This window comes from Battus philenor, unplaced genomic scaffold, assembly GCF_028537555.1.
Source record: "Battus philenor isolate CCGP_79_NKW_IND1 unplaced genomic scaffold, ilBatPhil1.0.hap1 SCAF_21, whole genome shotgun sequence".
Lineage (NCBI taxonomy): Eukaryota > Metazoa > Arthropoda > Insecta > Lepidoptera > Papilionidae > Battus > Battus philenor.
In genome coordinates this window covers 717,244-741,078 of record NW_027181684.1, presented here as the reverse complement: position 1 = coordinate 741,078, position 23,835 = coordinate 717,244, and the positions used below count along the sequence as shown (strand labels likewise).

General features: G+C 36.7%; 1 protein-coding gene and 1 long non-coding RNA gene across 2 annotated transcripts; both read left to right on the top strand.

Moving 5' to 3' along the window:
- Positions 1–266: 266 nt before the first annotated feature.
- LOC137923359 (uncharacterized) lies at positions 267–11,868 on the top strand. The gene is made up of 3 exons (XR_011107553.1): positions 267–367; positions 10,144–10,302; positions 11,779–11,868. It is a non-coding gene; the product is annotated as an uncharacterized lncRNA (long non-coding RNA).
- A 1,821-nt stretch (positions 11,869–13,689) lies between these two features.
- On the top strand, positions 13,690–22,008 carry LOC137923448 (cytochrome P450 6k1-like). The gene is made up of 8 exons (XM_068766707.1): positions 13,690–13,740; positions 14,504–14,656; positions 15,535–15,719; positions 17,676–17,833; positions 18,912–19,030; positions 19,797–19,902; positions 20,180–20,432; positions 21,721–22,008. The coding sequence occupies exons 1-8, from the start codon at positions 13,690–13,692 to the stop codon at positions 21,887–21,889; spliced, it is 1,194 nt and encodes a 397-aa protein (XP_068622808.1). The 3' UTR covers positions 21,890–22,008.
- Positions 22,009–23,835: the final 1,827 nt, after the last annotated feature.

Below are 23,835 nucleotides of genomic sequence, written 5' to 3'. Positions count from 1 at the left end.
AGGGATGTAAATTACAATTTATTTTTTAAAAAATTTATTGTAAATAGTGACAAGCTTGCAGCGGGAAAGCAAGAGAGGATCCCCAAAATACAGAGGTCATAAATAATTCGCATTTTGCCCGACTTCCGTCACGTATGTCTACCATAATAGATCCTCACAAGGTCACCCCCACTACTTATGCAATTGGCGCGTTATCTCACAGACTAAACCGATTTAATGACTATGACACATTGTTGCCGGTGCAGTATATCTATCGCATCCGCTTTGTGATGATTTAGTTAGACAATTTACTTTCAAACTTTACACAACGTATGAGTGCGGCGATCCATAGTACGTGGTTAGTTCACGCTGCAATATATACTCAACGGTGAGTGTAACTAAACTTAGTTTCACACTGTACATGACATAAGTTCTATTGACAATGATACTAATAACGTTAATAATAAAACTCATTTTGTAACACAATGTTTTGTGTACATAGTTAATTATTTACGCTAGTTACAATGCTTATTTATTTTCAACCAATTCAATCGCTTCAATCAAGAAAATGTCCCTTCCTTGACAAGTCTCCTGTATTTCAAATTAGATCGTTAGGTAACGGCATGCTTCCAGACTCTTCCGACGACCATGCCTAGATGTAATTTTCACTTTGTGTATGCACGTCCTGCTTCATTTGCCTATCCGTGGTTTAAATTTTCAGGACAGGTACTTTATTTTGCAATCGTTTTTCGATCTCCAGTTTCGTTCTTCATAATTTCTGTTACTACATCTTCTTTGCTCTCATTTTCTTTTATTATCTTCCTTTCATTATGAATTACACACATCACCTCTCTTCCTTCACCACATTCTTTGGTATCACGCTTAGATTATAACTTAAAATTCCTATTTTTTTAATTTCTTCTCAATTATTTCTTACTTTTACTTTATTTTATCCGACCTTATACCTTGTATCCTTTATAATTTTCTTGGTCTAAGGGACCTGACCTTAATTTGCAATCGTTTTTCGATCTCCATTCTCGTTCTTCACAAGTAAGAAAATGACCTATATTTAGCCACTTCCGCACATGCAGTGGTAGTCGTGCAACAAATCGCACCGCCCACCAGCCCGCTGATAAATGCGTATGTGGCAAACAATGCGAATTACACAACTGCCACCCTTAAATCACTCAACACGTGTTTTACCCCTCCACGGGGCATCTTCAGGATTTATGTTACACCGATTAGTGCCAAACACAGAGTGAGCACATTGGCATTGACCACTACATGTGTGGTAGTGGCTAAATATTGATCCTTTTCTTACGTAGGATGTATTTCCGCGAGGTAACGCCCTATTCCATTAAATATTCGTTCTTCACAATTTCTGTTACTACATCTTATTTGCTCTCAATTTTTTTTCTTCCTTTCATTATGAATATCTTACATAACATCATCTGTAATATAATTGCAAAAAGATTCCTTTCTAGTAATGGAAGGGAATTTACATGTGTTTCAAAATAAAAATTAAATTTAGCAGAGGTCACAGAATATGTTAAATTTGGATCTTATCTCGTAATATAGGAGACAAAAAAAACGTACATCGTGACCGCCACGTTAAATCGGCTAATTGTATGAATTCATTTTAGGTTGACATGTATTTCGTGTACACTTTGTAAAAGTAATTATAAAGGATAGACGAACAAATGTAATGTTTGTCATATAAATAACGAAACACTGACGAAACAAGACAGGAATTACATCGTTATATTTTAAGACGTATTTACTCTGTTGGTCGAATATAATTCTTAGAATCTATTTTGTAAATTCATTCAAAAAGTATTGTTCATTTTAACCTTTTATACCCACAGTAATGTATAAACCTCCCTTAAAGATATCTATGGGGATATATACCATAATCGCCACACTTGATAGGTAGGTTGGCGATCGCAGAGTGGTGTATTTATGCAGAGAACGCTAATGCCCTTTCTCCGAAAATTTGTCTGTAAACAGTGGCATAAGTAATTAATGCAAAAAGTTTGAATTATATAAGATAGTAAACAGAATATCGAAGCTGCGACCTACGATCGCAAATCTCAGTCCACTACCACTGTGCTATCACTGCCTAGGTTTTTTACATTGCCTCCGTTTTAGAGAATCTCTTGTTCATCCCTAACATGTTTTAGGTGAAAAACAGAAGAAACTGAGTATGAAAGGAGAACGAAAATAAAATTAAATGAAGAAATTATTAAATGAAAATAAAAATCTCTATCCCAAAAATAAGATAGGGGTATGAGAGACTCCCAATAGCTGGGACCATAAAAAAGAAACAAAAAAACATTTTTAAACGGTTTTATTTAATTCGACCCGTACGGGTTTTGTTTGGGTCAAAATTAGAAATTGAAATTTATGCACCTTCCCGTTGTCAGCTTGATCTGAAATTTGGTGCACACATTTAATTTAGATGACAATACAATATAATAAAATTATAAATCTAAGATGGCCGCCGGTACAAAATGGCGGATTACATATTTTTCTTTAACCCCCTCAATATGGGTATCAAATGAAAGGGCTACACTAGTAAAACACGATGATTATGTCAAAATTTAAAATTCAAGATGGACACCGTTTCAATATGGCGGACTAGGTACATATTTTTTCACAACCACCACAATATGGGTATCAAAAAACCGTTTAACTTAAAAGTTTTTTAAATGTATTTATTTAGGTTAGGAAACTTATTGGGCCAAAAAATTTTCAGTTTAATAATTTTTTTTCTTCGCAATTGTCGCTTCTCTACCGAAATATAAGTTATTGTAGTAAATTAACTTATCTTATTGATAATCTATTCACACACCAGAAGGGCAGACGATCTTGTGGTGGGGGTAATTACCATTCTAATGCTGAAATTACGTAATTGACGATATATTTTTTAAAAGCCGCCAATAAGGTTTTACTTTAGATATACTTATTACTGATGATATTTTTTCCATTACCCGAGGAGGTTGTTAATGCAGATAGGGAACGCGAGGCCATAAAAAAGCAACCTACCTTATCTGTCGCGTTAGCTAGTAACGACTTTGGCAACGTTGCGGTAGCGGCAATGGATCACGTTCGACGTGAATTGATAATTTCATTTATAATTTTACTTTACCTAAAAACAAATATATAAGAAATATCTATAAAAAAGAGGTTAAGTTGGTGTTTATAAATAGATTCGTGGTAATTGGTTACAGGAGTAAATGCATTAAAGAAGAGACAGGGGCGTACCCTAGGCCTGACTCCCCTCCCCCTCCGGGGCCATAACTATTAACTTTGCCGTCGTTACAAGAAAGTTTTTTCATATTCCAACAAGCTATTTTATAAGTAGGTATAGCTATGTAACGAATATTTAAATGATAAGAATCCTTGGTAGTGATATCGCCTGATTATTTTGATTTTGTACAATATGTGTATAAATGTGTATTGTTAAACTTTATTAAAAGATGTGTTGTTAAGTTTGTTACTGCTTCTTCTTCACAACTATAACATTTACAAAACAGAGTAGTGTCATATATAAAATATATTATATAAATAAATAGATAATAAGTTGACGATCAATAAGTGTTCTGTTAAAAGTTCCAATGTTGAATAAGCGAACTTTATGTTTATATTTAAAAAAGTACATTTAAAAAAATAGCTAAAAAGTTAATTACATATTAATACAGTTATTATTGTTAAAAGAGCTTGGAAATGACTCTAGTACTTTTTAAAATATTGTTCAAATGACCACAAAAAATTAATTAGTACAGATCAAAATTGAACAGAAGATTAAAATTAAAGATATAAATAGTTTCTTAACTTAGATGACAGTGCAAAGAGCTGAGGCGATTTATGGAAGGATGTAGAAAAGAATGAAACATTGTGAAGAAAATTAGAGGAAATAATGAAAGACAATGAGAAAGATGAAACATGAGTATGGAATTAAAAATAATTATTATGTAAATGAAGACGCTGCCACAGGGGTGAGAGGTTGAACGACAGAACAAAAATATATTAAAGTTTTAATAAAATGTTTATAAAATAAATTCTGGTATAGAATGTCTTTTTGACAGACGTTTTTTTAACAAACATAAAATCTAAAATCAACGTGAGTTAGTAAAAATTTGAATATGACCGTCTGAACTGGTGGAACAAATCTTGCTTGTACCTTATTTACAATTGCGACTTATTTTATATGACACATCTCATTATACTGAAATGTAACATCTTTTTGTGAAGTGACGTATGACTGTTCCATACGATGCCATCATCACCACCAACATCTTCATCATCACCTCCACCACCACCACCAGCACCATGATCATAATCATTATCACCATCACCACTATAATTATAATTGCTACTACCGCCAACACCACCACCATTCTCATGACCGTTACCACTACCATCATCACCATCAAAATAACCACCATCATAATAGCCACCACTACAATCAACACCGCCATCATTATCATCACCACCACCAATATAATCATAATCGCAACCATGGCCGCCACCACGATCACCACCATCATAATATCGTTATTATCACCATCATCATCACCGCCGCCATCATCATGATTTTTATTACACCGTCATCGCCATCATCACCACTACTACCACTATCATCATCATATTTTCAGCCATAGAAAGTCTACCGCTGAGAACAACAATGCTCTATGATCCGGATTCGTTGAAGATTTAATATACATATCTCGATATTTAAATAGAATTTGGTATATGTTCGTATCTCTCTTCAAAATAATTGTGTTTACTTGATATAATTGCGAATGTACTTTATTAAACACAAACCTTTCTTTGTTTATATATATATATGTATTGTTGTATAATAGTAAAGATAAAAGTACAATGAGCAGTCTTATCACACAAAGTAATTTCTTTCAGACAACCATAGTATGGAAACGGTAGAATTATTAATAAGCGGTAGTTAAGCTGTACGTATAGACAAAACATATATATATATATATATATACACCACACACACACACGCATATATATATATATATATATATATATATATATATATATATATATATATATATATATATATATACAAAGATAGGTTTGTGTTTAATAAAGTACGTTCGTTACATTCCTCATACTAGAATCAATCTTCTAGAGAAATCCTGAGCCATGTGCTCTTTGTGTCTCTTTGAACGATTCAGCTTAAAAATCATATCCTGAGTGACGAAACCGCGTTTTAATACCGTGAGCTATCACCGAAATGGTAAAGATACGAATCATCAAAAGAACAAAACATAAAGAATGTAAGGATAAGAGACAAAGAATTTGTGAGGAAACAAAGGAGAAAGAGCATTGTAACATCCCTTCCCCAAATAAAGTAAGGACAACGGGAATAAAAAGAACGTATGAACAAATTACTCTGGTTGTGTACTTATCACGTATCACCGCAAATATCGGAATTAATGTGTTCACCAACGGATGAAATATTTTCACATAAAATCAAATGCAAGCGAAGCCTACGTTCGAAATGTTGCGGTTTAATTATGAAACCTCTAACGGCGCGCAACGTTACAGTGATGCTATTTATCAACGTTCAAAATGTCTCTGCAATTATAATTCGAAAGATTCTACAATATTCGTTATACAGTAAAAGGCTGTATTTATTTGTGGTTCATTTGTCGAGCGAACTTTCTAATTAAATATACAGTCAGTTAATTACTTCTTTAATCTATTTTTGCATAATTAATTACAACTGTTATAAAGGCAAAAAGAAACTAAATTATTATTCAATGTTGATGACATCTAAATACAAATACATAAAATGATTTCAGTAGATATTGATGCTGTTACCCCGGTGGCTTTTACAGCTTCATCGGAACTGAGTTCGGTGAACAAAGAAGAAGAAAGAAGTCCAAAGAACATTCCAGTGAAACGATGACTCTTGCGTGACAGAAACAGCTCTACCTGTGTAGAGATGTGTAGTGTGATTGTTTTGTTTGCGGCTTGGAACGGCAGAGTGATCCACTCGGCTACCCAAGGAAAGATCCGGATCCGCATTCGGATCGCCTACGCTGTTCGCAATTAAGGGGCGGAACATTCCAGTAGCACAATGACGTTTGCACGAAAGAAGCAGCTCTACCTGTGTAGAGTTGTGTAGTGTGATTGTTGTGTTTGCGGCTTGAAACGGCAGAGTGGGCCACTCGGCTACCCAAGGAAAGATCCGGATCCGTTTCCGGATCGCCCTCGCTGTTCGCAATTAAGGGGCGGGACATTCCAGTAGCACGATGATGCTCGAACGTAAGAAGGCGCTCTATCTGTGTAGAGGTGTGTAGTGTGATTGTTGTGTTTGCGGCTTGGAACGGCAGAGTGATCCACTCGGCGATTCAAGAAAGGATCCGGATTCTTTTCCGGATCGCCCACCCTGTTCACAATTAAGGGGCGAAACATTCCAGTAGCACGATGACGCTCGTATGTAAGAAGGCGCTCTATCTGTGTAGAGGTGTGTAGTGTGATTGTTGTGTTTGCGGCTTGAAACGGCAGAGTGGGCCACTCGGCTACCCAAGGAAAGATCCGGATCCGTTTCCGGATCGCCCTCGCTGTTCGCAATTAAGGGGCGGGACATTCCAGTAGCACGATGACGCTCGTATGTAAGAAGGCGCTCTATCTGTGTAGAGGTGTGTAGTGTGATTGTTGTGTTTGCGGCTTGAAACGGCAGAGTGGGCCACTCGGCTACCCAAGGAAAGATCCGGATCCGTTTCCGGATCGCCCTCGCTGTTCGCAATTAAGGGGCGGGACATTCCAGTAGCACGATGATGCTCGAACGTAAGAAGGCGCTCTATCTGTGTAGAGGTGTGTAGTGTGATTGTTGTGTTTGCGGCTTGGAACGGCAGAGTGATCCACTCGGCGATTCAAGAAAGGATCCGGATTCTTTTCCGGATCGCCCACCCTGTTCACAATTAAGGGGCGAAACATTCCAGTAGCACGATGACGCTCGTATGTAAGAAGGCGCTCTATCTGTGTAGAGGTGTGTAGTGTGATTGTTGTGTTTGCGGCTTGAAACGGCAGAGTGGGCCACTCGGCTACCCAAGGAAAGATCCGGATCCGTTTCCGGATCGCCCTCGCTATTCGCAATTAAGGGGCGGGACATTCCAGTAGCACGATGATGCTCGAACGTAAGAAGGCGCTCTATCTGTGTAGAGGTGTGTAGTGTGATTGTTGTGTTTGCGGCTTGGAACGGCAGAGTGATCCACTCGGCGATTCAAGAAAGGATCCGGATTCTTTTCCGGATCGCCCACCCTGTTCACAATTAAGGGGCGAAACATTCCAGTAGCACGATGACGCTCGTATGTAAGAAGGCGCTCTATCTGTGTAGAGGTGTGTAGTGTGATTGTTGTGTTTGCGGCTTGAAACGGCAGAGTGGGCCACTCGGCTACCCAAGGAAAGATCCGGATCCGTTTCCGGATCGCCCTCGCTGTTCGCAATTAAGGGGCGGGACATTCCAGTAGCACGATGATGCTCGAACGTAAGAAGGCGCTCTATCTGTGTAGAGGTGTGTAGTGTGATTGTTGTGTTTGCGGCTTGGAACGGCAGAGTGATCCACTCGGCGATTCAAGAAAGGATCCGGATTCTTTTCCGGATCGCCCACCCTGTTCACAATTAAGGGGCGAAACATTCCAGTAGCACGATGACGCTCGTATGTAAGAAGGCGCTCTATCTGTGTAGAGGTGTGTAGTGTGATTGTTGTGTTTGCGGCTTGGAACGGCAGAGTGATCCACTCGGCGACCCAAGAAAGGATCCGGATCCTCTTCCGGATCGCCCACGCTGTTCGCAATTAAGGGGAAAAACATTCCAGTAGCACGATGACGCTCGTACGTAAGAAGGTGCTCTATCTGTGTAGAGATGTGTAGTGTGATTGTTTTGTTTGCGGCTTGAAACGACAGAGTGATCCACTCGGCGATCCAAGAAAGGATCCGGATTCTCTTCCGGATCGCCCACGCTGTTCGCAATTAGGGGGCGGAACATTCCAATAGCACGATGACGCTCGTACGTAAGAAGGCGCTCTATCTGTGTGGAGGTGTGTAGTGTGATTGTTGTGTTTGCGGCTTGGAACGGCAGAGTGGGCCACTCGGCTACCCAAGGAAAGATCCGGATCCGTTTCCGGATCGCCCACGCTGTTTGTGATTAAGAAGCGGGAGGAACTTCTTCAATACGGATCGTGTGATGTGGTGGGTGATAGTCTATTGTTAAGAACATGGTGTAGTGTGCGGTATTGTAGGTGCAGCGGCTGTTGATGCTGTGTTGTTAGCGCTTGCAGTGTTGTGAGTGTCTACTGCGTGTGTGGTTGGATGGTGGGAACCATAAGTTTGGAGTTAAGATGACGTCTTAAGGTCGTCGTGTTTTGGCTTTGATCTATGTTGCTTTGAGTTGAGAGTAGCACTCGCTATGAAGGGATTTGAGTGGGAGAAGGTAGACTCAAAGATTTGTTTTATACATACTTTCGTTCAAGTTTTGGCATGTTTCTCATAATATTTATAGGTCAACTATATATATGATGTTTTTATCCGAAATATCGATATGTAACTACAAAAATCGAGGCACCATCGGGAGCTTTAGAGTTTTGTTACCTTTAAAGAGGTTTTAAGCTACGCTTTCACTGTATACTGACGTGGTAATTGTGAAAGCCACTTAAGCAGGCAGTGGTAGTCCGGTTTAAAAACAGAAACGTAGATATAAAAAAACGTACTATAAATACAGATATCAGATTTTTGTTTAAAAAAGGAATTTCGATAAGGTTATATTTCCTTTTTTAAAGGCGATATACCAAAGGCCAAACGAGATATATATTTTTATGCAATTGCGGTTTACCTTGGAGAACATGCATGTATTATGTTACTTTTAATTATTTTATAATTACATCGTGATATACACGAATACAATAAACAACAAAACATCTTGTGTTTATTAACGCATTTCTCCATTCTTTCTTTCATTCGTCTAACTGTGTTCGATAGATTATTTACAGATTAAATTGACAATTATTCTTGTTTTAATTTTAAATTATCGTATATTATTTCAAAGGGTTGACTGTTATCTATTATTATACGCATATCATTTCACAAGCAGATACAAAATTACGGTGAGTACTTCGAAATCATTATTTGACTGTAGAGGCATTAGACTTGCGATCATAGATCATGATTTTGTTTCCCGGGATACAATATTAAATAATTCAAACTTTGTGCATTAATTATATGGGATTACCACTGATCATAAACAAAATTGAAGAGGTTAGCAGCGTCCTCTTGTTCGTCATCGTCCTATTGTATATCCTAAGTAAGAAAAGGACCAATATTTAGCCACTTCCGCACATGCAGTGGTAGTCGTGCAACAAAGTGCTCCGCCTGCCAGCCCGCTGATAAATGCGTATGCGGCAAACAATGCGAATTACACAACTGCCACCGTCAAATCACTCAACGAGTGGCTAAATATTGGTCCTTTTCTTACTTAGGATGGACTTCCGCAAGGTAACGCCTGATTCCATTAAATATTGTATATCCCCCCATAGATATCTTTGGAGAAGACGCAATTACACACCACTTACACCTTACAGTGGTAATCTATGAACCTTAATTAAGTATTTTGGTTGATCATTTTTAAACGGTTTTATTTAGTTCGACCGGTACGGAATTTGTTTATTTGGGTCAAAATTAGAAATTGAAATTTAAGCATCTTCCCGTTGTCAGATTGATCTGAAATTTAGTACACACATTTAATTTAGATGATAATATAATATAATAAAATCAATAACATTATAAATCTAAGATGGCCGCCGATACAAAATGGCGGATTACATATTTTTCCTTAACCCCCTCAATATGGGTATCAAATGAAAGGGCTACACTAGTAAAACACGATGATTATGTCAAAATTTAAAATTCAAGATGGACGCCGTTACAATATGGCGGACTAGGTACATATTTTTCTACAACCACCGCAATATGGGTATCAAAAAAACCGTTTAACTTAAAAGTTTTTTAAATGTGTTTACATATAGAATGATCGAAAATAGGCGTAGAAGCTTTTTGATGACAAATGATATACACACCGACCCTTTTAAATCTTTGATAATCATAACCAATCATTCTGTATATCCATATTTTCCAGATGTTTCTCATTTTATTTACGTGTCTACTTGGTCTGGGATTGTTTTGGCTGTTCAGAAAATGGAATCACACGAGAAAATATTGGGAGAGAAGAAATGTTCCGCATGGACCAATGCATCCGTTTCTGGGCAGCATGACTTTTCTGTTTAGAAAAAACGTTGTAAGTATGCTGAAGTTGATTTGATTTTATAAAAAGGGTAATATTTTCATATGAAAAGTGTTTATCAGCCTTCTCTATAGATTTACAAAAACACTTGTCGGTGATTAAAAAAATATTGAAGATTCAGCTGTGCGTTAATATCTCCATTCTCCAGGAACTTCACGTTTGACCAGCCAAACTTGATAGAAAATTTGATTTTAAAAACAAAATACAAAAGATAGATGGACTTCATGTCCGGGGTAGAGTGAATAACTTAAAATTGTTGGATAGTCCAACATAAAGATGGACAGACAACATCGACATAGACATTACGACAAGGATAACGAAGACAGCACCACATAACGACACAACAGCACCACATAACGACAACAGCACCACATAACGACAACGGCAATGAAAAATGAACAGACTCAATAACAAAAATCATATCTTTACATACTAAAAATAATACTTTTAATAATAATACTACTGTGACCAAAAAGTAAGTTGCAATCGTTAGTAAAAACAGACGAAGATTTGGTGCTTGAAAGTGTTGGAATATCATTTGGTTCAGCTCAAACCATTTTGAAGGATGTTTTGTGTTTAAAACGCATCAATTCTCGATTGGTCGATGTCACACTGCATTAGTTCTTCGGTATCTTTATGCCAAAAACTTGAAACTTATCGTTCCGTAAACACCGAATACGGTGGCCTTATTGGGCTTAATGCGATTTTCGGTTTTTCAACAAACTCACAAGGCTAACGCGAGGACATATTTAATGGAATCAGGCGTTACCTTGCGGAAGTCCATCCTAAGTAAGAAAAGGACCAATTTTTAGCCACTTCCGCACATGCAGTGGTAGTCGTGCAACAATAGCACCGCCCGCCAGCACGCTCAGCTGGAAGTGGAAGCAGAAGTGGCTAAATATTGGTTCTTTTCTTGCTAATGCGAGGACGTCATTTTGAAGCAATTGAGGAGATAAAAATAGAATCAAATGTCTTACATGTTATACCGGCAAAAGACTATTTCGACTATTTCAAAGACTTGAAAAATCGTTGGCAAAAGTGTGTTTTATCGAACAGAGATGCTTTGGAGGGAATGAGAATGATTTGGAGGAATAAATATTTTTTTATGTTTTTATGAACAAATTGACTTTACTTCTTGATCAAAGTATTATATATAGCCTTTCCGACTCGATTTACTTAACTCTCTCTGTAATGTAATTTAAGTAATATAACACATACATACATATGTATATGCATGTATATACCTACACACACATATATATATATATATATGTATGTATATATACTACATGTGCAGCTCTCTGTGAAGCACGTTAGAAAAGCATTTCTTTGCCAGCCTTCCGGACTGTCTTAAACATCGCTTGTCATTTTGGTGAATTTCTAAAAGTGTTGTCATATATTTAAGTGAAATCCCTATATATACCATACTAATAATAACATACAAATGATACAATAAATCTTTGTGAACAGGCTATATGGTTTCGTGAAGTATACGACCGCTACAAGACACCTTATGTGGGCATCTGGTTGTTCTGGAGGCCAGCGCTGGTCATCAACTCGCCGGAAATCGCGCGTCGAGTTCTCGTAAAGGATTCGGCGCTGTTTAGGAACAGGTTCGCCAGCGCTGGGAAGAACGACCCCACCGGCACCAACATATTTACACTTAAAGTACGTTCGTACATATATATTCATTCATATACATATATATTCATATATTTATTTTATATCTACTTAATATTATTTATTGTACACGCTAGGATACTTTTAAGTAGTAAATATAATAAACAAAAGAGTACAATAGACGGTCTTATCAAGCGAGGTGATCTCATACATATAACCATAGTATGTAAAAAGGTAGAAGTATAAAGAACGAGTAGTTAACGTGTACAAAACATATATATGTACATAACATATATATTTATAATAAATAATGTATAATGCATATTATAGTAAAATATATATATTATAAATGTGCCACAGAACGAATAAAGAAATAAAGAAAGGAAAAGAAATAAATTAACGGATAAATAATCATAGATCTAGTAAATATTTATTAACCATTTTCTTAAAAATAGGTAGTGAATTAGCACGTCTTTTATTCAGCGGTAAATCATTCCACAATCGAACGGCCTGTAGTAAAAGATTTGGCTCTAGAAGAACGCACCGGCATTTTTAATTTCAGATTCTATGATGATATCAAAGACTCTCCTTTGTGTATTATGAAAAAATTGAAACCTGATTTGATAAGGAGTGAGCGGATTGAAAAGGATATTATTTAGTAGATAAAGGATGTGAGAATTAACGAAGCCTTATGGGTAACCAATTGATCTTAGCGCGAAATTACGAAACATAATTATATATGAGTTCAAATATGAAACGAATACAGTAGTTTTGAAGGCGTTCAAGTTTATTTAGGTTTCAGCGATGTCTAGATCGCTGATGTCTGTATAATCACGGATGGGGAGAATATAATATACGCGAATATCAAAGCTGCGCATCACTCGTGTAACCGACAGCTTAACACGTTCACTGCGGCTTGAGGTCGATTCAGCCTCATGATAGACTTTGCACTGGTGCGGCGCGTAAAACTCGTGTTTTCTCTCTAGTGCGGCGGCTGTTTACACTCAACCGTATTAGGTATGACAAAGACAAATATAGCTTTCTTTATGTCTGCGAAGCATTGACTAAATATTGTAAAAAAAAAGATTGAAACATGAGGCAGAAAAGGCCTCAACCGCACTACTAGGAAGTTCAGCTTGAGGCTGATTCGACCTCAGCCGCACCAGCTGAAAGTTCTTCAAAATTGGGCCCGTAGTGAACGTGTTAAGGGGCTGGAAGGTTTTCGAGTGGTGATCACAAGTCAGTAGACGCGGTGAAGATAGTAGAGTTCACTGGAAGTAGCTGGATGAGGGGAGCGTAAGACCGGTAGCGTAACTTTGGGGGAGACTCTATACCAGTGATTCCCAAAGTGGTCTATATAGACCCCTAAGGGTCTATGACAACCTGCAAGGGGTCTACGTCAGCGAAAAAAAATTTGGGGGTCCATGAAATGGAAATGGGGGTCCACGATAGTGGATTTCAACACATACACTGATAGTACCTATTTACTTACATCATACTATCTTATAACATCAAAACATTTACATTATTTATAAAAGTACCTATGAAGTAAAAAAATAATTGTATATGTTTATAAATTTGTGTAAGTTGTAGGATTATTAAATTAACATGTGTTTTTACTTTAAGTTTTAACACTAAACTTCGCTACAGTTAGAAATTTACAGGAAATCAATATCAGGTAAGTAGGGGGTCGACCAAACACGGAAAAACATGGCAAGAGGTCTACGACACAAAAAAGTTTGGGGAACTCTGCTCTGTACCATGGATGCACAGACCGCGGCCCACCGGTCGAATGCTGGTGGCCCGCCGACAGCAAAATAAATACTCTCGTACATTCGAAAAATATTGAATTCTATTCCAGAATAAAACCCAAAAAAATTAATTATCTATACTCCTAGCGGTCGGCCCGCCATCAGTTCATGATTTGCCCGAGTAGCCCCTAGTCTTAATAAGTCTGTGCAACTATGCTCTATATCTTGCTGGAGATCCATTTGCTGAAAAAAAAATGTTTTTTTTTTAATTCATAGGGTTTTAATGTAGAGTTAAGTAAGTAACAAAGAAAGGCGACGTAAATATTGCAAATAAATAGATAAATAGAGACAAAATAAAAAGCAAAATAATATACAGTACTGTGATATAAAATAATTATACAATTTAAGTAATAAAAATGTGATATAAAATAACAATGTAATTATGAAAATGTAAAAAGAAAAGAGGAATGAATGAAAGGTGATACAGAGCAAAAGGGAAAGACAGCAGAATTGTGGCATGAAAGAATACACCGAAAGACAATGTGAAGTATGAAAGAAGAGAAAGTAAATAATAAAAAATTATGTGAATAATATAAATTTGCCCGTAAAGTCCCTGTCCCACAAAAGATAGGGGGTACGAGAGGCCCCCGATAGCGGGGGCTATATAAAAAAAAAACAAAGAAAGGCAGTAACTAGCCAAGGCTATGTACATTTATAAGTAAACATATTTAATAATTAAATGAAATAAATAAACATACATTTTAAATATCATATATCTGTCGAAATATCTATGTAAAACAAATTAATAAATTTTATGTATCCAGGAACCCCTTTGGAGTGCAATCCGTAGGCGTCTCTCTCCAGAGCTCACGACGGGTAAACTAAGAAATATTCAAGGAGAAATCAGCTCCAAGAGTAAGCAATGCGTGAAGCGAATAAAAATAGACATGGAGAAATACAAGCAAGTGAACATAAGAGTAAGATGTTTCTTCATACTTAAGATAAGGACCAATATTTAGGCACTTCCGCACATGCAGTGGTAGTCGTGCAACAAAGTGCACCGCCCGCCAGCCCGCCGATAAATGCGCATGCGGCAAACAATGCGAATTACACAACCGCCACCGTCAAATCACTCAACACGTGTTTCACCCCTCCACGGGGTATCCTCAGGAGTCATGTTACACCGATTAGTGCCAAACACAGAGTCAAGTGCGGAAGTGGCTAAATATTGGGCCTTATCTTACTTAGGATGGACTTCCGCAAGGTAACGCCTGATTGCATTAAATGTTTCTTCTTACATCTATATAAGGCTGATCGCCACGATGACGGCTCCTGCGCTGCCAACATTCAGCGAACTTAGCTGTATTGTCAATGCATTTAGGGGGGGATCTACCTCCACTACCTTTACCAGCTTGTGGTGGCAATTAGAGAATCTGACGGCACATGCGTCGGTTGCAAAAGTGACGTGAGCTTCTTTGAGAACGTTTAACAGCATTCCCAAAACTAAATTTTTTTTTAAATTATTGAGATCAAATTGCTGAATAACAAAACATAATAAATAGATTAATAATGAAGAATATTATATCATGATTAGCTAAGTTTTGACTTTATATTTTAATATCAATGTTATCGGTGAAAAATACGATTTAAATTTGATATATAGTGTCTAATCCGGCAGATTTTAATGCGAATGAACTAAAAAACGTTCATAATATATAGTCAAGGTAGCTGAAAGATGATGGATACGTGCAGCGCACGACAGGTCAACGTGGTGATCTTTGGGGGATGCCCATCCCTTGTAGTGGGGTTCTAACGGATGATGATTAAATGAAATGATTAACATGGTTTACAACAGATGATGTTCACTGATTTCTCCACTGACGTCATTGGCAACTTATCATTCGGCGTGAACAGCGATGCGACCCTCACCGGGGAGAGTCCACTCAGAACCGTCACCAAGGACTTCATGAAGTTCAGCTTGTTCCGCGGCTTTGGATGGTGCTGCATCTTTTTCATTCCTGAACTGGTTGACGTCTTCGGGTATGAATTGCTTTCTATCTGCATTAGGAGATCCCTTAACGAACTAAGTTAGTGGATATAGTCCAGCGGGTTGGCAAGTTGAAATGGCAGAACAGATGGTCTTGGGGATTTAAGATTTTGGGGTGGAGACCATAGATCTGCAAGCGCAGTCTAATATGTCCACCTGTGGGCAGGATGATAAGTTAAACAATAAAAATAATAAATTAGAATGCAACAAAATGCAAAATAAATAAATACATACATTGAAAACTGTAAAGAAGCAATGGAGGAAGAACGGTAAAGGGTGAAAGACGAGAAATGAAAGGTAAAAGAATAGAAGATATTGCGACGTATAAAAGAAGAATGAGATAGAGATACTAAGAACTATAAAAGTGAGATAGTAAAAAACGAAGATTAAGTAAAAGCAGTACTTCTGTATCAAAGACAAAAGGTTGTACATTAGGTCCCTAATAAAAAAAGTGCAGACAGGCGACACGGTTAAGGTTGTTTTTAAGGCTGGATTGATGATGAAGGTGGGAAGTGAAGGATAACATATAGGTAACTAATCAAATGTCTTTAGTTATCAAACATTTGATGTCAATCAAAATTAAAATTTGTGTGTGTATTGTGTGTATGTTAGGTAGGGGCAAATGTACTATGAATCTGTTAAATCATAATTGTTTGTTAAAAATCTTTCATCACTCAGAAATACAGTATGTTTTTTTTAAATTTAATATTGAACTGAAGACCGCTAGGGTGTGATATCTGAAGTGGAGATCTTGGACTATCAAACGCAGAACAGGATCTCAACCCACAAGTGGGAAGACGTGTATGTCAGCCCCTTCGAATTTTAAAAAATCTGTACAGCTGTTGACTTGCTTTTATGCAGTTTAACATTTCGAGTCGGTGGTAGCTTATTGATTATAATGTTAAAGTAATCGACGTTTCAAAAGTGCATGTAAATGCCTACTTAAATAAAGTTGTTTTGAATTCGAATGTTAGATTCGAATTTTGAATTTGAATAATGAACTTTGGATAAGAATTCTGAATTTGAATTTTGAATGAGTATTAGTATTATGAATTAGAATTTGAATGTGAATTGAATTTTTAATACGATGATGAATTTTGAATGTTAAATTTAAATAATGAATTTGAATGTGACTTTTGAATTTGAATTTTAATTTGAGTTATAAATATGAAATTGAATTTTTATTTAGGTATTTTACCGCTGAATTATTTATTATGGTACACCAAAACTATATATAAGAAATAAAAAACGGAAAAGAAATGTAACAAAATAATGTAGATAATATAAGAGGTAATGTTATTTCTCGAGGCGTTCTCTTACAGATAACCTTTGGTTGGAGATGAGAGACGTGAAGGAGAGTGCAGTTTGTACACATATATACACATATACATACATACAAATACATTCATTACTATTCATACTACACATCTAATATATAAAATTCTCGTGTCACAGTGTTCGAACTTGAACTCCTCTGAAACGGCTTGACCGATTTTTACCAAATTTTATATGCGTATTTAGTAGGTCTGAGAATCGGCTACTATCTATTTTTCATACCCCTAAGTGATAAGGGTTGTTCACCCTTAAATTTTTTTTTATTTTTTTGACGAAATTTTTTGTTTTTATTTTTTTATGATACAACATACAAAAATACATACAACCCTAAATTTTCACCCCTCTACGATCAAACCTTATTTTTAAATTGAAAATTAAAAATATTTTTTTGCATATATTTCACATGGAAAAGGTATTATCTAAATACTAATAAATAACAAATGCTACACGAAATTCTATTTTAGAGTCAATAGAACTGCTCTCTTATCATCTTTTTAAAAGTTGGCAGCGACTTAGCATCTTACCTTGAATTTCTGATGATACCCGAACAAGCCATCTAGTTCCTAATGATTGTGAATATTGTAAACTTTGTTGATAATATTTAAAACATTCAGGTTCACCATGTTCCCAAAACGCGCGACCAGTTATTTGAAGGAAGTATATCAGAAGATATTGGCACAACGTGGCGGTTACGATGTGAATATTGACGAGGGAAAAGACATATTTGATGCTTTGCGAAAGATAAAACAAGAAAGCGACATGAATAAAGAAGGTGAAGTGATATTAGATATTTAATTATATTGTTTTCCATGATATTATTCAGATCACATTTTATAAATGATGGCTGTTGGGTTAAAAAATCCTCTTGACTATCCTCTAGCTGAGAAAAAGATACACACACACATATATTTATATATGTAAATATATATATGTATCATTTTCTCAGCTAGTGGCTTATCCAAGGTCTATATATATATATATATATACATATATATATATGTGTGTATATATATATATATATATATATATATATATATATATATATAATTAACAAAACTTAATGAGTGTGTGAATGTAGTCTAACTTTATTTTGTAATAAATAAATTCCTTATCTGTGGTACTTTTGAAGGAGTAATAGAAACTCCCGAAGAATTTACTTTTTTATCTATTTACGGCCTCCGCTATTGGAGGCTTCTCGTACCCCTAACTTATTTATGGGCTAAAGACATTATATTTCTTTTTTATAATTTAATCAATAATATTTTTATTTTTGCTCACTTCTTCCATGCATCTTAACCCTTAGTAGCCTGATTTACTAAAGTGATTTTTTTTAATATTACTGTGTTTGCTTGAGGGTCTAGATGAAGGGTAAAATAGATATTTTTTTAAATCTCGTTGGAAAGAATATTATACAACAGTAAAATACTAAAACTAATAGTAATGTGAACATTCGGTTTAAAAGATTGGTATCAAAATTGAAAATCTAGGTTATTAAGGGTTAAGATCTTTCATTCTTTCCTTACATTCTATATTTCATCTGTCTTGCCCTTTCATTCCATTTCCCCTCTTTTCCGATGCCTTTCATGCATCACCTCCTTTCCCAGTTTTTTTTACATAATTTATTTACATACTTATTATTTTGCCTTTATTCGTTTTATTTCATCTACGTTTTTCTCAGATTATTGACTCTCATTTGTTTTTATTACGTTTATCACAATTTTTCTACATATTCTTAGAAACTTTGATAGCAGATTTTATTGCCTATTCAGCATTCGGAGCCGACTCGGAAGGAATTTACTGTTAAAGGACTCTATTGAAATATGATTATGAAATTTTATGTTTAAATCTAGATTTACCAGAGAAGGTACTGATCGCACAAGCGGCTGCGTTTCTTCAAGGCGGATTCGATGCAACTGGAACTGCATTAGCATTTTGTGTATATGAATTAGCATTCCAGCCAGACTTACAGGTGATATTTACTTTTTTAATCTATATTGTATTCTTTAGTTTAATTTTAGGTTCTTTTTTTTATGACCCCCGCTATTGGGGGCCTCTCGTACCCCTATTTATGGTGGGACAGGGACTTTATTTGCAATTTAATTTTTCACATGATTTTTTATTTTCTCTCTCTTCTTTCATATTTTACTTTCTCTTTCGGTCTATTATCTATCTTTCGTGCTACATTTCTACTTTCTTACCCTTTTGCTCTGTTCATCTATCATTCTTTCCTCTTTTCTTATTACATTTTTTCATTTTACATTTTTATTTTACGTCACGGAAAGATAATGGACTCAAAACGCTTCTATCAGGTCTTATTGAAATTCTATGGTGGTGGCATATACCTAGCAGTGGAAGTCCTGTGACTGAAATAATAATGATGATGATTAACAAAAGATGATAATGTTGATGACGTACCACTGGGTTGAAATACCGTTCTGCCGAGAAGAGCCGGCTGGAATTCAACGGTTGCTGTTTTGTGAAATTAAATTTTACTGTGCCAGTAGTTTCTCTTTTAGTTGCCTTTTAATATAGGTTGGGGATACCTTTACCGCCATATTTTAGTAAACACGGGTTAAATGATTTAAAAAGACACTCGGACAGCGACAACCTACCCCTCTCTTGCTTGCGCAGATCGAACGATGGTCGAAGGCTGATAGAGGAACACCCCTGCTACCTCACGGCTTGCGTTACCTAAGATATTTTCTAATACATTTATTTTAACATAATTTTTGTAGGAGAAAGTATACCATGAAATTGTAAAAATTAAACAATCGATCGAAGATAATGATTTCGACATGGACATTCTTAAAACGGCTACTTATCTGAACTGCGTTGTTAAAGGTTTGTTTTTTTATAATATAATATAATATAATATAATATAATATAATATAATATAATATAATATAATATAATATAATATAATATAATATAATATAATATAATATAATATAATATAATATAATATAATATAATATAATATAATATAATATAATATAATATAATATAATATAATATAATATAATTTTAGATGAAGGGTGATGGGAAAGAGGTGTAAAAGCATTATGCTGACAATTGTGCTAATGTATATCACCTATCCTGAAAATTTTTCAAATTTCAGAGACCCTCCGAAAATATTCATCGATGGGATGGTTAGACAGGATTGCCGCCAAGGATTATAAGATTGACGATAATCTAACTATAGCTGCTGGAACACCAGTGTACGTAAATGCAGTTGGAATACACTTCGATCCCGATTATTACAAAGACCCTAATAAATTCGATCCGGATAGATTTTTACCAGATAACGAGAAAAGAATGAAACCTTTTACCTATCTTCCATTCGGAGAAGGAGTAAGGAGTTGTATTGGTGAGTTACCATGTTTTGTTGAACATCATCTCAGACATAGTTAGTCCAGTTAGCTTCCGCTATGCAGCAGTAGTCGTGCAATGAAGTGCACCGCCCGCCAGACCGCTGATAAATGCGCGTGCGGTAAACAGTGCGAAACACAACTACCACTGTTAATCTACTCTACCGAGTGATTTAGTGTTTGGCAATGGTCGGTGTAACATCTCCTGTGGATGCCCCGTGGAGGGGTGAAACACGTGTAGAGTGAATGTGAAATTGCTGCATAGCGGAAGTAGCTATATATTAGTCCCTTTCTTTGTTAAAAAGATCTTGTACTGGTTCGCTGCTCTTAGTATGATGAGGTAAAAAAAAAACCAGTGAATTCGGAAAATATTTAAAAAAAGAGGATAGTGGGCAGAAAGCCTGGACTGATTTTGGACTATAGATCGGTACTCCCCTGATGGTGGTGGTAGGAAGCCACACGGTTTCCCGAGACTGGTCAGGCGGCAGCAGGTCGGCACGGGGAGCGCTGGACTATCAGCGCATCTTTCCTACTAAGGTAGAATTCGTTCCTACTGGTGCGATGCACGAGCGGAATCGACTTCAATGACTATAGGCTTTTTAATAATAAAATCCTATCGGGGTACGAGACGATACAAAGATTGTGGTGTCAATTTAATAATGCCCCGAGGTAAAATTTGAAATACCGAGATAAAAATTTATAGTGAAAATAAATATTAGCGCCGGCGTGTAAGACGTCACGTAGATTGTGAACACGATCAGCCAGGATCGTTCTCCCTGGTAATGAATCTTCGTCCTGCGGCAAGCAGGTGCATTGAAAATGTCTGTTATAAACAAAGGTTCACTAAGTCAATAGCGCGCTTCCACAAATTCACGCCACTTGAGATGTGTACAGTCAAGTTTTATAAAATTTTTACTGTATTACAAACTGGTCACTTGGTCACTTGGAGCGAATGGGATCAGATCGGAGCGTGAAGGTAGCGTACCTGGAAAAACCGAGGGGTCGAAGACCAGTGGGTAGACCCAGGTATCGCTGGATCGATCGCGTTGAGGCAGACTTGCGCGAATTGAATGTCAACCAATGGCAGACGATGGCGCAAGATAGAGGAAAGTGGAAGTCTCTCGCTTCGGAGGCCAAGACCCACTTTGGGTCATTGAGCTAGCGGAGTAGTATTACAAACTACATAGTGTTTCTTTTATTTATATATTTTTAGATGTTTATGTATAAATTTACACATATAGAACACTAATATATTAAATATTACTAAATGTTAATTTTTCCTTTCAGCTAGGCATCTTGCGATACAGACAATGACTTTCGTTCTTGCTCATGTGTTATTAAATTACAAGATATTGCCGAAAAAGAACGCCGAATTGCCATCAAAAATCGGATTCCAGAAATACGGATTGCTCATAGGGCCCGGTCAGAACTTATACGTTGATTTTATAACAAGGGATTAATGTAATAGTTTCATAGAAATAGATTCATGGTATTAGGTACAATAATAATTGTTTCATTTCTTGTTCTTCACTTTTGTATTTCAATTATAGTTAGTATGGTATTAAAAATGGTGATTATATTTTGATACTAACAGAAAACTACAGAATAGTTTTATGTTGAGATTGACCAGAAACAGTGTGGAAGTTTAAAATCCATTCTTACTGTTTTTCGAACAACAGACACCATCGGGCTGTATAACAATGTCCGTGCGGTGGTAGCAATATCACGTCACACGAACTCGCGCGTGTATTGCACGGACGAGACCCAAGATGCGATCGCAAGGTTCATCGATGTGAATACGGCAACCGCACAGACGCTGGCGCATAACTCAATGGCAATATGGAGTAGGGATGGTGAAGTGGTCGAACGAACAAGAAGACATTAATGATTTTTTTAAAAATCATTATAATTATTTAATGGAATCAGGCGTTATTTTGCAGAAGTCCATCCTAAGTAAAGGACCAATATTTAGCCACTTCCGCACATGCAGTGGTAGTCGTGCAACAAAGTGCACCGCCTGCCAGCCCGCTGATGAATGCGTATGCGGCAAACAATGCGAGTATGGAGATGATGGGGTGAAGAACGTGTTGAGTGATTTAACGGTAGCAGTTGTGTAATTCGCATTAATTAAGAGAAAAAATTAAGAGATTGAAACATTGTACACACACAAATATATATATATATATATTATTTATTTATATATATATATATATATATATATATATATATATATGCATATATATATTTGTAAAAAAGGGGCGAAAAAATCGGAAATATCAAACGTAAATGTAAAATTAAAGGCACGGACGCTAACGTCTGTGGAACACACCTTCTATATATATAATAGAACCCGTCTTGCTTTCACCATCTTTGATAACAGTACTCTTTAAGGTTAGTGCTACACGTGTGAACGCATTGCCTCACTCTATAAGTAGGTGATGGAGTAAGGCACACTCACTTCCTGCACGTCACCAAGAACGCACCAACGATTCAATCCTCATCCGGGACACCAGACTCTCTTATTGTCTGGATATGTTACCTGAGTTGTTGACACACTCAATTCCCGATTTTCATCACGGGATTCAGCTTAAACTACACACGGCTGCAGTGGATAGTATCCAGCATATATACCTGAGCTGCATGTATCCAAGCTGCAACATACCGTTGCAACACACCCACCATGTGGCCTGTTCGCCAGTGAAGGCGACCACCCACAACGCGTGACGTCCAGTTACAGACCAAACCAGGCAAACGAACTTGTCTAACATCTGGAGTTAACCAAATAGTCACTACGAATCCAACACCAATGACCAGTGCCAACCACTCATGCAGTAGACAAAGTACTTTAGTCCAGGCAACTATGAAGCCGAGTGACTCTCCAGCTGGAGTCATATGCCCCCCCTCCCCGAAGGTTCGAGACCACACCGCAGAGCGGTGTGCTGGTTCACTATATCAAGATACCGACGGATGATTGCGCGCTGTTCTATGGACGCAGAACCCGTCTGCAAACTGCCAGCAGATGATGAAGTGTCGTCCTTCCGTTACACTGTCAAGGACCTCAAGCTTAAGCTGGAGCACCAGCATGATTACACTCCCCAGCATAGCAAAGTTCGCAATTTCCAATAGCATATATGGATAATTAAAACTGTTTGTAGAGCTCACGTGATTATACCGCAATATATTCTCTCATAATAATTCAGGGCAGAATTAGAACAGCATCAGTGAGATATTCGCTATTATGTTCAGATCAATTGTAATCAGTATACCATTGTAAATAGTCTATGTATATATGTAATTGCATTTGCATTTGATGTGTGGTGGTGAAATGAAATAAACGGATGCAATTGAGAAAATCCTATTTTATTGTTCACACGACCACTACACAAAGGTAGGCGCGTCGGAGCGA

What these genes read in the sequence shown, in the direction of transcription:
- LOC137923448 (XM_068766707.1), top strand. Translation starts at nt 13,690, where the DNA reads ATGGATGCACAGACCGCGGCCCACCGGTCGAATGCTGGTGGCCCGCCG. An exon ending in AAGCGACATGAATAAAGAAG is followed by an intron (nt 17,834 to 18,911) that starts GTGAAGTGATAT and finishes GTTTAAATCTAG; the next exon opens with ATTTACCAGAGAAGGTACTG. An exon ending in CATTCCAGCCAGACTTACAG is followed by an intron (nt 19,031 to 19,796) that starts GTGATATTTACT and finishes TAATTTTTGTAG; the next exon opens with GAGAAAGTATACCATGAAAT.